This window comes from Dicentrarchus labrax, unplaced genomic scaffold, assembly GCF_905237075.1.
Source record: "Dicentrarchus labrax unplaced genomic scaffold, dlabrax2021, whole genome shotgun sequence".
Classification (NCBI taxonomy): domain Eukaryota; kingdom Metazoa; phylum Chordata; class Actinopteri; family Moronidae; genus Dicentrarchus; species Dicentrarchus labrax.
In genome coordinates, this window is record NW_026136723.1 from 12,736,909 (window position 1) to 12,755,374 (window position 18,466).

The 18,466-nt window shown below is 41.2% G+C and overlaps 2 protein-coding genes across 3 annotated transcripts; both read right to left on the reverse strand.

Moving 5' to 3' along the window:
- Positions 1-176: 176 nt before the first annotated feature.
- On the reverse strand, positions 177-2,866 carry nup42 (nucleoporin 42). Of its 2 annotated transcripts, none has more exons than XM_051390114.1 (6): positions 2,696-2,866; positions 2,516-2,604; positions 2,305-2,381; positions 2,021-2,107; positions 1,769-1,871; positions 177-1,162 (listed from the first exon to the last, which is right to left on the reverse strand). In XM_051390114.1, exons 2-6 carry the CDS (start codon positions 2,589-2,591, stop codon positions 645-647), a joined length of 861 nt encoding a protein of 286 aa, XP_051246074.1. In that variant the 5' UTR covers positions 2,592-2,604; positions 2,696-2,866; the 3' UTR covers positions 177-644. The 2 variants fall into 2 exon arrangements, with proteins under 2 accessions (XP_051246074.1, XP_051246073.1); XM_051390113.1 differs by having other exon boundaries at positions 177-904; positions 2,696-2,839.
- A 2,119-nt stretch (positions 2,867-4,985) lies between these two features.
- On the reverse strand, positions 4,986-11,974 carry LOC127357721 (gasdermin-E). Its single transcript, XM_051390109.1, has 10 exons — positions 11,684-11,974; positions 10,174-10,412; positions 9,794-9,986; positions 9,325-9,502; positions 8,929-9,049; positions 8,428-8,574; positions 7,530-7,651; positions 7,212-7,395; positions 7,014-7,084; positions 4,986-6,435 (listed from the first exon to the last, which is right to left on the reverse strand). Exons 2-10 carry the CDS (start codon positions 10,382-10,384, stop codon positions 6,199-6,201), a joined length of 1,464 nt encoding a protein of 487 aa, XP_051246069.1. The 5' UTR covers positions 10,385-10,412; positions 11,684-11,974; the 3' UTR covers positions 4,986-6,198.
- Positions 11,975-18,466: the final 6,492 nt, after the last annotated feature.

The following is an 18,466-nucleotide window of genomic DNA, read 5'->3' on the forward strand; positions in this document are numbered from 1 at the left end:
CTATTAACACTTGCTTAGTATCTGTGTGCTTTTAAAAGGCTGGCTTGTATTCTGACACCCTCTCCTGGTTCAGTTGTGAAATTACAACTTTTATAAACGCAGGTTAGTTGATTTAAGATTACAGTATGTGAAATTCTCCCATGAAGCATTGAGTGAAATATGACATTATGTCTGAATTGTTGTAGGTTTCCAACCAAGTTCAAGGTATGTTTTTTTTTTATTGTTTTGTTTTAAGTTAGTTTACATGATGAGTGTTTGATCACATAATCATGCAAAAAAGAAACTTTGCTGATCAACTGATCAGTCTCAACAAATGGTAAAATGTGAAACAGGCAAACTGATTTCAGTACAGCCTAAGCTGAAGGACATTCAATCATCTCAAAAATAGCACTCTATAGGACAGAAGGTAAAAACAGGTAGTGTATTTGCACAGCTGTACGTACAGCATACGTTGCTTATACACAAAAATCTTAAATGGCGAGTTTTCCTGCTGATTGATCTGAAGTATCTGAACATGAGCCATATCTTAAAAAAATAGTACAATGACTTTAGTTTAAATAGAAGCGCTATACAGGAGAAAGTCTTTACTTTGTATAAATTATCTCTTTATTTCAAAAATCTTGCAACCCTTGCGTCCCACAGCATCATACCATCAGCATGTCAGCTGGGGGAGGCTTTAAAGGGATCTGGCCTAGAATGAACCTCTTAGCCTTGAACTGATTCAGTTCCTCTGGAGTCAGTTTGCTCTCAGGTGAAAACAGACTGTCCGATGCCCCACTGGCAGACCCGCCTCCTGCTGCAGGTGGAGCAGCAGTTGCTCCAAACCCTGTCTGTCCAAAAATGCTGCTGTTTCCTGGTGCAGCAGGAGCCCCGAACCCGGTTCCGAATCCTCCTCCGGTGCTTGCTGTCGAGGAGAAATCAAACCCTGAGGCAGCGCCAAATCCTGAAGTGGCTGCGGGTGCATTGGCGTTCGAAGCAGCGAACGAGAAAGAGGAAGAAGAAGCTGCAGAGGAGGAACCAAACCCAAAGGAAGGTTGTGTAGGAGCTGCTGAGGCATTGCCAAAACCTGTGGCGGATGATGGTGCCGCTGAGGAACCAAATCCACCACTTGGAGCAGCAAAGCTGAAAGCGCTGGCCTGGGCTGGTGCTGGTGCCCCAAAGCCTACAGAAAGATTTAGAATGAACACATGAGCAAAGGCTAGTCTGGATTGGATTGCCTGATCAGCGTATTCAATACAATAAAAAGCTACTGTTGTGTTTTGTTCTATAAATCTACAATTACAATTTAAATTCAGATGCATTCATGTCCTTGACTTCACACCAAATAAGCCACTTGACTGAGCTCATGCTACATGTAGTAAAAATCATCTATTCAAGAACTGTATTCATGAGACACTACAAAAGCAACAGTCAGATGATGCCACTCTCATATCTGTCTGTTAAATAAGATGCTACAGTCAGCAGTTGGCCAGCTTAGCTTAGCACAAACAGCTAGCCTCACGAAAAGGAAACAAAATGCAAACAAAATCCACCTACCAGCCCATCTAAAGTGCACTAAATAGAACATTAATTTTAATCTGTACAAAAGTTGAAATGTAAAAAACGTAAAATTCTGGTTTTACAAGGAGTTATTTGTCTGACTATTTCTTGGCTGGGAGCAGTTACTTTCTTTGGTCCTTTACAAGTAAATAAATAAAAGCATTGCCCAAAATGTTGAACCTTTGCTTCACCCATCAACTGTGAAAATGAAGAAACACTTAATCTTCACCTTTGCTTTCAAAGCTGGATGTAGATGATCCAAATCCGGTCGCTGTTGTTGAATCAAAGCCACTTGAAGATGACTGAGGTGCTGGGTTGCTTAACTCTGCAAGCTGCAAGGAAAGTAAATATAGTAAATATCACATCATGTTGACTTTATCTATAGAAAGTCCTTCATCAAAATAGATGGGAGTGCTGTTACCGTAACTCTGTGTGTGTGTGTGTGTGTGTGTGTGTGTGTGTGTGTGTGTGTCTCTCTCACCACAGCTGCCCGAGTGGCGGGACCCATAACTTTCAGTTCCTGGACTCTGTTTCTCCACTGGTTGAGCAACTGATTGATACCATTAATCTGAACACAAGTAACAAGAGTGCCTTAGACTCATACACATTTTAAAATGCTTGCTGTTTAAAAAAACAAAAACACACTAAACTAAGATCATGTGACAACAATTGCAATATCACCTATCACCGTCAAGACTCTTCAGAACATCTTTACTTTCTAATTGGTATGAAGAAGACAAAGTGACATTAATGAGTGACACTTACATAGCCCTGCTGATCTCCTGAAGCACTAGTGGAGTAGAACTCTAGTCTGAGCTCTTCTGGAGAGAGATCAGTGAAACCTGTAGAAAACAAGTATCAAACATCTTCAGGCCTAGTGTCTTGAGTATTGGTATACTAAACCCATCATTTACAGCTAATGCTGGGACTACAAATAACAACAGAACATGTAAATAAATGTACATTTGATACAGACCAGACAAAGATGTCTTGGCACTAGAATAACACGAGAAGCCCCACTGCCCCGAACTCTCCCATATGTCCATGTCCATCTGAATGATCTCCCTGTGTGGATCGAGAGACAGACGTCACATGAATTAATTCCTTATGACAACATTCATATTAATGCCGCACAACAAAGCAACAGCAGACTTACAGTTTTTTGTCATCATCTTCATCACCAGCTGTCACCTGCTGTCCTCCTCCTCGTCCTCCCCTGTCAAAGGTGCTGGGGGTATCAAGCACTGAGAATCTGTTTTGAGCGGAGAAGCTGAATTCGGAGCTCTTCACGTTCTCTCTTCTCCCTCCACCTCCACCTCCTCCTCTGCCCCAGTCATTCCCCCCCCTCCTCCTCCTCCTCCTCTGCCCCAGTCATTCCCCCCTCCTCCTCCTCCTCCTCCTCCTCTGCCCCAGTCATTCCCACCTCCACCTCCACCTCTGCCCCAGTCATTCCCCGCTCCTCCTCCTCCTCCTCTACCCCAGTCAGATCCTCCGCCACCGCCTCCTCCTCCTCCACCTCCTCCTCCTCCTCTTCGGCCCCAGTCATCACTGCCATGTGAAGAGAAGGATGACGGCTGGATATATCCTCCTTTTTGCTGGGAAGGATTCACCCAAACTCTGTTTCCGTACCCTGAAACCAACATGCACACAGATACCAGTCAATGTCGAGACTGTCCGGACAAAAAGAGCCCTTCTCTGGGGAGGGCTTTTATGAGTGTGTGTTAAGTGTTATCACAATTGAGGGTCTAAGTTTTATTGGCATATATGTATAAATAAATCTGACCTGACCTACAGTCCCTCATACTGTAACACCAACATTACCAAACGATGTAAACTCTGTTTTTAAAGGCTCTATATAAATTAAGTTATTATTATTATTATAGCAAATATACTCATATTTTGCATTAATTTGAATTTTGATGACAGTAAATGCAACGTCCACAACACCGTTTGACTGTTTCAACTTTTCTTTAGATAGACTAACTGTACCTTACATACTGTCTAGTACGTATTATTTGTATAATGGCGATTAAATTAATAACACTCAATCACAAACATATTCAGTCTAACACAACAGCCCTGCAACAAATCCTAACGTAACGACGGCTGTGATGTTCACTTTATTTAAAACAGCTTTACAGAGATGTTTGGAGGGTGTACCGTTAGTTTGTGGCGTTGTTATTACTGAGGGTTATATTTTAAATGAGTTAAGATGAAGTTCAAACTAAATACCGTCGACTGTCGTTAGCTAGTTAACGTTACCGCCACAGTTCTGCCGGTAGGTTAGTTACCGGTAGTTACCGGTAGTTACCGGTAGTTACCGGTCGCTACCGGTAGTCAGGTAACCAGAAACAGAGTCAACGCAAAGTTCTCCAAACAAGAGACCAGCTACAGAAACACTTTGTGTTTAAGTTAGGATATATTTCTCCAGGACGTTACCTCCTCCTCCTCCTCCTCCTCCTCCTCTAGGCTGCTGCTGGGAAGAGCGGTTGTAGTCGTTGTTGTATCCTCCTCCTCCTCCTCCTCCTCCTCCTCCTCCTCCTCCTCTGTTTCCTCCTCTCGGGTGCTCATTCCAACATTTATCGCCGTAACGACAACGGCCCTGAAGAAAGAAATTACACACTGTCATTTCCACACGGTGTTGGTTGCTTCAGTGCAACTCCCAAACATCAGCCGCGCTGCTCGGACCCGGCGAAGTATTTGTGCGACTCACGGAGCGGCATAAATGAATGTCGCAGGAGATTTACGTCATCGCTACCTACCGGTGACAACAGCGACCCCGTGTGGTAGGTGAGGTAATTGTCAGGTTTTTTTTCATGGCGGTCACATCTGGTTCACATTAGAAAACACATACTGAACATTCATTGAGCATTTCCTCTGTAGGCCACAGAGTTTTTAGGAGCAGGAGTTTCGTTTCATCAGATCTCTGCTTCTTTCTATGGCCTTTATTTTTTCAAAATAATAGTCTTGAGTCTCCCCATCTAGGCTAGCTATAGATTACAAATCCAAAAAAGGAAAAGTCTTTGAGGAAAATAAGGAATTTCATCAGTGCATGGACAGATTCATTTGCGTTCACCACCACCTCTGCTGTCTTACTGGTATATTTGATCTGAGGCAAGAAAACAAAAACGCTTCGTGGCCCCAGACAAATTGTTATTTTTCTCTTTTTGTCCAACAATGCTCTTCTGATGGTAAAGGTTGCTGACCTTTGGACTAGTGCTAGTGCTGTAATTGTACAGGTCGGAAAACAGTATTACTAACACGTGCTTCAACCTTAATTCAACCGCCTGCACTCCCACACATGTGTTTGCAATCATTCTGGCTGATTAGACTTGTTAAATTGGGCAGAGGAATGCTGGAAGTCATCAACCTGTTTGTTACACTAGAGGTAAAAGTTATGTAGTCTACTGTAGATGTAAAAAGATACAAGTTGAATTTGAGGGCAATTATGGTTGTTGTTTGTTTATTTTCTTTGTGGTCATCAACAATAACAGGCAACAGTGTATCTTCTCTTCATCTTATCATTTACAATAATACAATATAAATTCAGTGAAAGTAATTAAATGAATATTTAATTGTTTATCACAGGTGTTAAACTCAAAAGTAAACAATTTCCTTTAATATTTCCAACAAAGATGAATATAACTCCCTAGTTTGAATCTTTGGGAGATACTGTTCATGCAATGTAAAAATAAAAAAAAAGCTTTATTTGCCATTTCTGTAAGACAATTTGATGGAGCAAATGACACACACAGAGACTTATATGCAAAGATTTTTCAAAATGTATTAATATAGTATAATGTTTTTTTCCCACCAACAATAAATTATAATGTAAACTGAAAGTGAGTAAGGCCATGGCAAAGGCAGCTTCATAAAATGCTCATGTTCAAATACACATAATCTAAATATAAAAATGTCAATACTGCATATTAATGTAATATAGCTTTTTGGTATTCAATGCCAGAATTTCAGGGGAATGTTATATATACATAATATATAGTTTTCTCGATAAATAAAATATATTTTGATTAGGAGCAGTAACAGCAATAAAATGCATTTTCATTCAAAATAAAAACCCTGGCAAGAATAGGCATGCAACACAGCTTTCAGCATACCGCATAAATGAAGAAATTATATCAACTTTGTGTACCATTGGCATGCATAAATAAATAATAAATTGTACACTTTGTTGTAAATCGAAAAACTTAAATTCTACTACATGTATTACTGTGCATGTAAATATTTCATTTTAGTGGGTTGAGGTCCAGGGGGCACTGGAGTACTTCATGACACATTTTCATTGTGAGCTAAAAATGAGTAAATAAGAATATTGAACTGGATTTATACAAAACAATAAGAATTTGTAGGATAGATTATGTAAGGTGCCTGATCAAGACTCCTTAATACTACTCTTTAATAGTTTAAGTGCATAGACTGAGACACAGCTATGAACCGTTTTAGAGCAGTACCAAAGTAAAACAATTCATCACATAAAATATATATATTTTTTTCTTTTTTTATAAAAAAATATGAAGTGCTTTCTGAGATATAATATAATATAATATTAAGCTTAGTCCCAATAAAGTTTACAATAAAGAAAGAAATGGACAGAATGTTATCCATGAAAAAGAAATAAAAGTGCACATGCAGACACTACTGCTACTTCTTTAACCCTTTGCACAGCAAGGACAGTCCATGTATGCTGAGAGAGAGGACGAACAAGTGAACTCCTGCTTCGCTGCCTGTCTCCACCCACAGCCTGTGGGTGTCTCTCCTCAGCGTCACACTGGCGGAGCTGAGCAGCCTTTCTGCCAGCTGGAAGGCCTGGTTTTCCTGCAGCAGGACTGGGAGACACTGGATGGAGAGGGGCTCGCGGCTCTCCTTAAACATACACATCTTGCGAGACAGATGGATAGATTGATGAATGGATAAATCATTCTTTATTGCAAATAAATGCCTTAAAGATTTAAATCTTACATTTCTTAAGGGATATTTGAACATTTTGGAAAATATGCTTATTTGCTTTCTTACTGAGAGTGAGATTAGAAGATTAGTATTTCTCTCATTTCTCGTCTGTACATTAAATATGAAGCTATAGCCAGCAGTCTGTTAGCCTTCAGTAGCTTAGCATAAAGACTGAAAACAGGGGGGGAAAGCTGGCCTGATTGGGATTATGCACTCAAGGAAGTCAGTTATTTATTGAGCTTTAGAGATGCTGGTTGGTGGACATTTTTTTCTTTTGGACAGAGACAGGCTTGCTTATTCCTCCTTTATGATAAGCTAAGCTAACATAAAAGTGGTAACAATCTTCTCATCTAACTCTCAGCAAGAAATCTAATCAGCGTTTTTTTTCCCAAAATGTTCCAAACTATTTCTTTAAAACATTTTCTTCAAACAAAATATTATCTGGCCTCAAATAAATGAGTCATAAAAGTACTTTCAACTTGTGCAGTAAATGAAATAAGTTAACAAACCAATTTGTCAAAGGCCTCCAGAAAATCAGGACAGCTCTCGCTCAAGAGGCTCAGAGTTTTATCAGGCAGCTCTAAAAAAGAAACAACAACACACACATAGAAGATGCAACAATGTTAAACTGCGGGAAACCTTTTCTTGAACACTACCTTGTTTGGCTTAAAGCACTGTGGAAAATGTTGGCTTGAGATCGTCCTTACCTTCCAAGGCACTGACCAACAGGTGAGCTGCATTCAGGTGAGCAGGGACACCACACTGGCCATTCTCAGTGGCACAGTCTGTGGCGGGTTGGTCCAGTATGGCTGACACTAATTTCCTCTGACCCTCCGACAGCTCCTCGTGCCTGGCCATATCGAATCTTTCACCACCACACAACTCGTCCAGCTAACAGAGAGGATGGGGAAATGGAGAAATAAAAAAAAATGTCAAGAAGGAGGAATATCAGCTTCAATATACTGTAAAGAAATAAACTGTGTCTGTGTATCTGGGCATTGGGGTCATGTCATTGTGTCACTCACCACACACTGCAGATATGACAGAACAATTCTGTGACTCAGAGTCTCCTGGAGTCCCTTGAACAAGGCACATCGAGTGGACTCAGGGAGCGTTGCCAGAGGAAAAAGGTCCATCTCCTGCGATCCTGTAAGAGACCAGAAGATACTGCCTCAGTTTTTAAACTGAAACTACACCAACATACAGAATTTAAAATTAAAATTTTATTTTAATTTGGCATATAAATATTTGTAGAACCATTTGTTTTTTGAAATTCCACAAGGTTTCACTACCAACAATAGTTACCAAGTTTTTGTAGGCATTTTTGCCTAGACATTAGGTAGATAGGTGTGGGTGGTGCTACAGCAATATAATGAATTTAAATGGACATCACAAGTCTGTCCTTACACCTTTCCTGTACAATGCCCTACTTATTGTCGTATCTTATTCGTCCAATTTATTTTTTCATCACCATGTTCACCAAATCCAGACTCAGATTAACTAACTTCTAAACATTTTAAAATAATTTAGAGGATTGTGGAACCATTTTTGACTCTTTACTTTTTACAGCCAGTTAGTTGGACAGGGTTGTACCATACAGTCATTTGGAAATCTGAGAGAGAGGAAAGCTTACTATAGTATCTATTACTGTGATTATATATAGGCTAAATATATCACATTGAGCATTATACCTTAGTATTGTATATTATAGTTCCAGTTTTTGCAACTGTGGATGCAGTTCATTGACTTTATGCCATTTGTGTGTGAAAGAAAAGGGAACCATGTCTGATTCATCTCCTTTCACTACCAAGTGTTACTTCCATATTTCCTCACAAAAAGCTGTAAAAAAAACCAACTTGTAAATCTTGAAATTAATAACTTACGTATTTCCCATTAATAAGTAATGATTGAATGGACACAAACCATTTTGCTGTACGCTTGAAGGTACTTCCTCTGGAGCCTTCCCGTTGCACTTGCCGTCCACCATATTCAAGGAATCATAGGATGGCCATGACAGTACAGTTGAGTCTGACTCAATGCCTCCTATTGTGCCAGGCTGTAGGCATATATCTAAAATTTCGCAAAACATCATAGATTAACACACAGAGGAGGAAACGCAGGTACAGTAAAAACAACAGAAAAAAACACAAGCATATTAGCGCATACAGTCTAACCTGAACATCAGCTGGTAGGATGTTACAAAGTATTAACTAATTCCTATTACAACTATGTGAGAATGTTTCCCTGGCCTAACCGTCTGTTTTACTTCTCTGTTTCATGTGATGTTATCTGGTATGTCCACATGATAATCCAGTGGTTTCAAACTGAGATCTGGGGGCCAACAGGGGGGCAAAAGGAGGAATAGAATATTTGAACGTTTATCACATTTTTTAAAAGTTGGAACAAGGAAAGAAACACACTTACCATAGTGTCCATTCTTTTTAATCTCCAGTTCCAGGATGCTGTACGCAATAACTGTACCAGACGGGATCTCCAAGGAAACATCAGAGTCCACCTCAATGTTGTTGCTGTCCTTCACGCAAACCTGAGAATACACGTGTGATTTAAAATATGATCATCTAAAATCTGACAGAAATTAATTATTATTAGATTAAAGACCTGCCATTTGTACTGCAATTAGTAAGTAATAGTAAAATAAGTAACAATTTTCCTCCACTAATAACAACTTTAATAATGACTGTATCTGATTAAAAAGTTACCTGAGACTTAATCAAGAAATGAAAATAGCAAAAGAGTGAATTATTAATTGATTTGACCAGAAATGGTCACCACACACACTCAAGCCCGGCCCACACAAACCTTAACAGAGCTCCCCAGCATGCCCAGTATTCCGAGCACCCCCTGGAAGGTGCACTGCTCCTTTTTCGTCTGGGTGACGGAGCAGGAGCTGGTGGTGAGGATCCTCTCCTTCACCACTGCCAGAACCTCGGCTCGCTTCTCCAGCTGCTGCACCAGCTTGTGCTCCATGTCCACGTGCCTGATGCAAAGAAACTAGTTTTTTAATCTACACTGGCAACGTGTGTAGCATTTAGGGATTCATTATCAGGATTCGAAACAGACACATGACAAATCCAGTGAAGTATATTTAAGTAAGACGACACTATTGCTCTGTGGTTAAGCCTCTGCATGGCACTGGTCTGAGGTGTCACATGTCTGATGTCTAACTACATTTCTAGTGTTCGTCTCATCAATAATGAACTCATCGTCCTGTCGCCATCTGTTGACTGGCTGAAAAGTGCAAACAGTATAAAAAGGAATTATTTAACACCTGTCGCTGGAGTCACGTAGCAGCTTCTTCACGTCCAGTTCTTCTTTCTTCAGCTTGCCAAAACAGGACTGGAGCTTGGAGGAGCCCCGCCCCTCTAGCGTGACGCTGACAGAGCCAGCCTCGGTGTCCAGCTTCCCAGAGAGGTTGTCTCCAAAAGTCCCTGTATACGTCAGGAATTCTGTCTCTGACACTCCTGGCAAGACATGTGGTGTTTGCATATACATATGGATGTGTTAGTAATGTATTTTGCACTTGTGTCTTACAAAAAGGTAGCTTGCAAGGAAAAAAAGCATTTTATTCATGCAGCTTGAGCAATTTCTATTCACTTTGTATGAATTTCACACAAACAGTATTAGTAGTGTACTTGCATGCCTACATACCAGGACTGAGCACCTTGTCCCCCTGCAACAAGTCGCTTAGAGTGAAAACCGTTGGTTGGTACTTGGGCCTCTGCCAGAACCAGATGCGGTTGCGTTTGACGACCAGTGCCATGGGAACCAGTTTGTGTGAGTCATTTACTCTGGACACGTGGATGAGGCTTCCTTCGGGGTCAATCTGGCGGACGAAGTTGGCAGTGGCTTTGGAAAACATGGCTGCAGCAGACGAGAACTGCAGGCAGCTGGGGAAGAGAGAGACTTTTAAGGATTCAATTTGACCTTATTTTGTCCACTGGAAGGCACTGAGAGCAAAGGAAAGAGCCACTGTGCGCTTTTACTCAACCAGTAAACACCTGAGGGGGATTTCTTCAGTTTGTTTGGTAGTGTCCCGAGTTTTCCCCTCTTGATAAACCTTATGTTGGAGAAGTCCCGATAAAGCCAAGCAAACACTGTGTGGGTGTTTGTGACTACAATGTAACCCCCTACAACTCGAAGTCCTGCAATCAACAGAAGGCAATGACTCACAAGGCTCGAGGGAAGTCCCCTGCTTCTAGTTAACATATTAGTGTCCACACGTGCACACGCACATGCACATACACACACTAACTCTGACCCCAGCGTGAGGGGGGTTTGTGCAGCGAGGGAAGGTAGGGAGAGAGAACAGGACAAAGTTTGAGTCTGTTCGTTTGAGGAATGTTAAAGTTAAACATCAGAACACAACGTTGGCTGGGGGACAGAAAATATGGAGGAGCCAGACAGGGGAAAAGAATAGAAAACAGGAGAGAGCTCAGAGAGACCTCTGAATGAAATCGCCACCAACTTCTCACTCGTATGAACACAAACTCCCCTCGACTTGACTTGGCCTCAGTGTGTGGAGTCATTTGATCTGAATTATTTAAGAGTTGTGGTAACGTCAGTGGGAACCTTTCTGTAACTCCAATTCCCATGGAAACGAATGATAATATGAAGAACCTAATGTAATGGTAGAGATAATGGTATCTTTAATACATTCATTGGCTGATCACCACAAACCCCAAACAACACTATCCAAAAAACGTATTCAACTTAGTATTATCCATTTTTTATTTATAAAAGGTCTGTAGTAGAAAAAGCTGAAAGAAGAGTATAATAGACTTATAAAGATCAATATATTTCAGTGGGTGGGTTATGCCCCCTACAGCATTCCTGTGTGTATATACAAATTATACGCAACGACACACACACTTACACACACGTGTGCCAGCGCGCGTGCGTATTTCCGGGCAGTCCACTTCTTCTAATGTAACCAAGCTGCAATGGCTGAGAGCTTGAACAGTGACATCAACGGCTACGCATGATTCGGATTATGAATATAAAATCAGAGAAATTCAGTGGAGAAAATATTGTTCTCACAGGAAAGTCATAACAAACCGACCACACTGGTGATCGCAAGTAGACAAGACTGAGTGGAGAGATTTCCATCTCCCCAAAAAACACAGATAATTAATATAAATAAAGTTGATGGAATGCTTACCTCAAATTATCTTAAAAACAACCCTCCAAGTTCAGGATTTGGCGTCGTACTTTAAGAGTCCGTTCAGTTGTCACTCCAGGAATGTCACCGATGTTGCCATGCGTAAAAGTAGACCAAAGGTGTCCAAACGGACAGAAATAGTCCTGTCTCTGGACGCAACGGTGAACACTTCCCTCGCAGTGTTAATACAAAACTTATACAGGCAGAAAGTAAAGCGACGGGAACTGGAAAAGAAATCACTGATGGCAGCAAGGTCAGAGCTCTGGCTGGATGGGAGGAGGAGGCTCGACTGTACAGTTATCTGCTTCACGGCGCAGGATAGACCCAGCTTCCTCCTCCCACTTCAAGGAGAGTTAATTCTGATCATATGAACTCTGGTATTTTTTGGTGTTTATGCGTGGTTGTGTGTGTGTTTCAGGACATGAGCAGACTTGCCTCTTTCTTTTTTACCCCAGATTTAAATGCTGTCAAACCGTGCCTGATTCATTCATTCATAGAATTTTGCTGCACATTTGCACAATGTGGTTTGTAAGTAGGCTAGTGGAAGTAGTTTAGTTACCTCCAGCTACACCACATCCATCGTAGGAATAACACCTGCGCGTCTTATTAAACGATTTTAGACTTTCATCTCTAAAAAATTACAAAGAAAACTCCACTTTGCCACAGGGATGTAAGATTATTTAACTTCACATCAAACAAATAGCTCACAAACCAGCAAAATCACTATTTCCATTCATTCATCAATCATGCTTATAATGCAGTCAATGAGTCTATCCGAGTTCTTAAAATGGGTGGCAATCCCCTTTATGACAAAGGAAACCACATTCTGTGTCAGTCTGTGTTGTTGGTGCCAGTACATGTACATGTGTGGGTGTTTAGATTTAAAGTGAAATGATATAAGGACTGAGGTTACGAATGTGCATATGTGTGAATGTGTGGGTGTATTGCGGTTTGGGACATGCTTGCCAGTGGTGATAAGTAGTAACTCTGTGAAGGCTGACAGGGAGTTGCCACAGATGTAGAGATAAGGGTCCTCTGTAAATTTCTAGATCTCCAACTTTACAAGGAATTCAATTGTAGGCACTTTTTACCTAACGGGGGAATCAGTATTGAGTCAGTGTCAGTCATGATTGAAAATCTGTTTATTCAACATAAAACATACTGGAGTGCATTTGATTTCAATGTCAGCCATCAAGTAGATTCAGTATTACTGCCTGATGAGTTTTATTTTGTTTCTTTCCCATTGTTTTGGTCTGAGATGCTGTTGCTATAGTGCAACATCCCGTGACAGGTACATTTTATATATATATATATAACCTTTAAATACAGATTAATTGAAATACTGCCAATCTTTGCCTGCAGTTGTCTCCTATGCTCGGCAACCAATCAATAGGACAAATGACAACCAGTGATTGTGACAGCTAAACAACTAAACTAAACTTCTACAAGATACAACAGTTGAGGCAGAAATTCTATGATTTAGTTCTAAATTTTTAATTTGGAGCTTCATGTCTTTGGAGTGTGGGAGGAAACCGAAGCGTACGGAGGAAACCCACTCAAACACGGGGAGGAACATGCTGACTCCACACAGAAAGAACACAGTCGTTCGTTTTAGGTCTATCTGTGAGGCTAACCACTGAGCCACCGTGCCGCCCTGTGGTAAATGGCTACACACACACACACACACACACACACACACACACACACACACACAGACACACACACACACACAGGCCAAAAGCTTCAGCCCTATTAGCCCAGCCCCAGCCAGCCCAACAAATTCTATGAAACACAATGAAAGGAGAGGTTAAAAATCTCTCTGATGCACATGCTCACTAATACTCTACATGCAACAACCTCACCATTCATTATGCCCATAGAGTGTGTGTGTGTGTGTGTGTGTGTGTGTGTGTGTGTGTGTGTGTGTGTGTGTGTGTGTGTGTGTGTGCGTGCGTCTGCGTGTGTTTGCGTATATCAGAGATAGTATGTCCCAAGCTGCGTTGGGCTCAGGCCGAAAAATGGCAGACTTTGTTGGGCTGGGGCTGGGAGCAATTTGGGATTTAGCGTCTTGCTCAAGGACTTGGACACATGGATAGGAGGAGGTAGGGGTTAAACTCAAATCAACTAACCATGTGTTCCCCTGAAGTCCATTCAGGAGCCACTGTTGGAAGTGGACTCCTGTTGCTTGTCCTTCTTTTTCTTTCTCAAACCAAGGAAGTGGCCAAATCTTTTCCAGAAAGGAGTCTTACCTTTCTCTACAGCCTTCTCCTCACAGACCGCAGCCTCTTCCATAAGTGCTGGGTCCTCAGAAACAGCAGGGGTCTCCTCTTCCACAAGTGCCGGGTCCTGAGAAACAGTAGGGGTCTCCTCTTCCTGTGGGCACACCTGGTCCATCGGCTCTTCCATGAGTTGGACGGTTTCTATGCGTAGGATCAGACTGGCTTTTTCCTCTTCCTTGAGCTCAGCAACAAGCTCAACGTTTTTTGAGATCTGTTCATTGAGTTGGATTTTCAGATCTTCCAGCTCCATGTGCAGAGACCTTTCCCTCTCAGAGGCCTCTTGCAGGAGTTTGGTCTCCTGTTCCATATTCTGATGAAAGGCGTCCAGTTCTTGCTTCATACCCCGAACCAGCTCCACTTGTGAGGACCCTCGGGTGACATAAGACTTTACTGTCTTTATTTTCTGCTGAAGGGTGACGTTCTCCAGTTGTTGTGCTTTCATGTCTCTGTTATACCTTCTCTGGATCTCATTGTGTACATGAGAGATATCACAATAAGCCTGGCGGAGTTCACCGTATGAAACAGTGAGCTTCTCGAGCTCTGTCTGTGTTTCCTTCTCCTTATCCACCAACAACTCTTCACGCATCTTTTGTTGAACCAACTGTCTTTGCATTTCCTCCAGTTGTTGGCTAAGCTTGATCCTTAGAGTGGACTGCTCATAACCTTTGGTTTTTTCTTTCTGGGACAGATCTTTTAGCTGCTTTATCATTTCCTTCTCTTCATGGAGCTCATTGGTCAAAAGCTCAACCTGGTCCCAGAGAGATTGGTTGTCTTTAGTCTCTGATTTCAGGCTGGTGGAGAGCTCATCAACCCTCTGGTCCTGACAGGCACTGTGTTCCCTTTCTCTTTGGAGCTGAGTTTTCAGCTCCTCTATCTGTTTGATAAAGACATCCTTTTCTACTGTGTCGTAATAGCTGGAAATCAGACCCCTGGTCCAGGTGTACGGGCCCAGAACTGCACGAGTCAGTCTGAAAGCCATAGTGTATCACTGTCTGAAGTTGTAGTCTGTCTCCTAACTATGTTTCAACCCGTTGAAACGTCTTGAATGAAATTACTTTGTCTACACACTTACACTTATGAAAGTATAAAGACCTGCTGATGACATCACAAATGGAATCAAAGGACTTGTTGCCCCGCCCCCCTCTCCCCCTTAGTTACCATTGCTATGTGTTCCATTCTAATGCATATGTCCTTAAACATTTAGATTTATTTAAATAATAACATGTTAAAAAAAGCCAGAAATCAATTTGATAATCCGTTATGGCCACATTTTAGATTAAGGGATTAAGTAATTGTAATTAAACAAGTAATTGAAAATATGTACATTTATTGACTTCTAATACCTTTAGATATTTTATTCAATGCTTTTCTAATGTGCCACAACAATGTAATGTTTTTTAGTTAAAATGTTGTAATTTGGGGGCATTTCCAAGTAAATATTGATATATGTAATTGTGATAAATCTTCATATTATGCTGCCACCTCTTAAAGTCTCCACGCCACCCTTTTGCCACCCTGTGAATATTTCTCTCGTCCACCCCTGTGTGAGGGTTCAGATTTAAAGTCAAATTATGTGAGGAGCGGGGTCAAAATGTGTGTCTGTGTGAGCGGGTGGGTGTTCTGTATTGTGACTTGTGACATGCTTGCCAGCGGTGATAAGTAGTAACTTTGTAAAGGCCGACAGGGAGTGGTCACTCGGAGAGATAAGGGTCCTCTGTCCCCCTGAGGTATGGATGCACCGAGATGCACAAACTTCATATAGTCTTAGCCGGTGCCAAAGCGCACATTACCAAAGAAAAGGTACTCATTATGCACAATGCCCCCTTCCAAGGAGTTTTTATCTATATTACTTATTATTATTATTATTTGTGTATTAAAATTTACCTAACATTTATTTAATGTTGTTGCTGGTTGAGGTGGAATTAACTTGAACCACTAAAATACAGGGGATCTTTAAATATATAACAATTAATTTTAATATTTAAGCGGCTCATTTGTTTTAAGGGTCAAATCTTAACCTGCAAAGTAACCAGGAATTTAGCTGTCAAATAAATGTTGATGAGTACAAAGAACAATATTACCTGCTGAACTGTAGTGAAACACAAGTATAAAAAAAACATAGAATATAAAAGTCCCTTTAAAATTGTGTTTGTATAACAGGTGTTGTTTGCTGTTCAAAATGAATACAGCCTTATTAAATTGTGGGTAACTATACAGAGTCTGCCATGGTGAACCGCCATAATAACAAACTGGACTGGACTGACAACACCCATGCTCTCCACAAGAAGGGCCAGATTCGCTTCCACCTGCTGAGGAGACTTAGGTCCTTCGGAGTAAGCAGGGCTCTCCTTAAGACTTTATATGACTCTGTGGTTGCTTCAGCCATCTTCTATGCTGTGGTCTGCTGGAGAGGGGGCAGTACGGACAGGGATAGGAAGAGACTCAATAAACTGATCAGGAGAGCGAGCTCTGTCCTGGACTGTTCTCTGGACTCCATTGAGGAAGTGGGTGAAAGGAGGATGTTAGTGAAACTGACATCCATCACGGATAACAGCTCTCACCCTCTACATGACACTGTGGGGTCCCTGAGTAGCTCCTTCAGCAGCAGACTTTTACACCCACGGTGTAAGAAGGAGAGGTTCCGAAGGTCTTTCATCCCTGCCGCTGTCAGACTCAACACCTGATCAATGTTGTAGTTTCTGTTTTTCAAATTACCATTGTGGTATACAGCTTTACCACTTTACCTTTTTTTTCTAATATCTGTATTGATTTATTTCACGTAAAACGCTGCTGTGACAAGGGAATGTCCCCGTTGTGGGATTAACAAAGTAATACAATAACAATAATGTTTCTACAGAATGGACCAATCAAACACAGTAGGTCTTCTGTATTTTTCGCAGTGTGGTTTCTCCTGCATGCTTGGAAAGCTGAGCTGTATCCAAATGGTTGCAACTTCACTAAATCCTACATACTGGTCATTTAACGGGTTAAGTAGTAAAGGTAGTAAAGTGTTTGAGGTTTATGGCTAAACCAATATATATATATATATATAATACCATAATTCTGTCTGGGATAAGATGTTTGGTTGGAGTTGCTGGAGTGTAAACTTACCCAAATCAAATAAAGAACAGGGCAGAATGTAGTGTTACTCTCCTGTCTTATACACCATATCTTGCATCACACGCATGGTTTGTTTATATGCCTCTGTGCTGGCAACAGGCTGTAGGCATTATGTTTTTGGATTGTCTGTCTGTCTGTCCCATTCTCCTGAACGTGATATCTCAGCAATGCCTCAAGCGAAAGGTCAAGGTCACCGTGACCTCACAAGACACCTTAACTCAAGAAGAAGAATCGGTGTGCTGATTATTACAACATTTTACAAAAATGTCTAATAAGATAAAATGAAGTGATGACATTTTATATCCAAACGATCAACTTCACCGTGACATCATAATTTTCTGCAAAAACACTTTTCTAGCCATTACTAAATGAGCTGTTTACCACAACTCAGGAACAGAAGGGGAGACTGTGATTTGGAACCATACTAAATTGGTGACACTAATCTTGGGTGATCACACTGACAATCTGGTGGCTGTTTGGTCTTCTGTACTGCCGGATAGAAGATGTGTGTTCATTTTAAAGAATTTGTTGCAGCAACATCCATATTTTTTTCGATGTGAATGTTGAAGCTCTCTATTAGTCTGTAAGTGAAGAAATAATAATTATTCCCTTACATGTCAACCTCCGTTTTGCTCCCAAAAATACACTTAATACCTTTTATTTTTTGTATTGCAGTTTCTAATGTAACCTTGCCCCATTCAGCACTACTGCAGATCAAATGGCATGAAGTGGGTATCGTAGGTCTTTTCCAATTTGTTTTGTCTTTCTGTGTGTGTGTTTGTTGCCTGCAGAGAACAGCACCTCAACCAGCTGTCAGACACTGTTGGTGATGATCGACAGCAGGGAAGTTCTATGCAGAGCGTTTCCTTACTGCAGTCAATAAAACGATACAGGATGCTGCATCAGAAAGTTTTGCATGAACTTATGGTCCGTAGTTCCTGTGAATAAGGCTGTTTGTTCAACCTTAGTCAGAATTTTACAACCTTCTGGGCATTGTGCTTATACACTAAATTGCTAAATGAGAAGTTTATTTCTGCACTGGCACCATGGACAGAAGATTCCCAACAGAGGGAGTTTATGGTCCTGTGAAATAAGGTCATCCAGCGAAAGGCAGGTATCCCTCGGAGAAGATCTCAAAGAACAGGAGACAGTAAGTGGATGTGATGGAAAAATAGGAGGACATTTGGACAAAGTCGGATTTAGGCTGGCATGGTGGTGTAGCGGTTAGCTATGTCGCCTCACAAGATGAAGGTTTTGGTAAGAACTTGCTGACCAGCTGGGGTCTTTCTGTGTGGAGTTGGTATGTTCTCCCCGTGCCAGAGTGTTTTTTTTTTACCCCGGAGGGCTCTTAACTTAAACCACATACCTAATGCCACTAATGTTA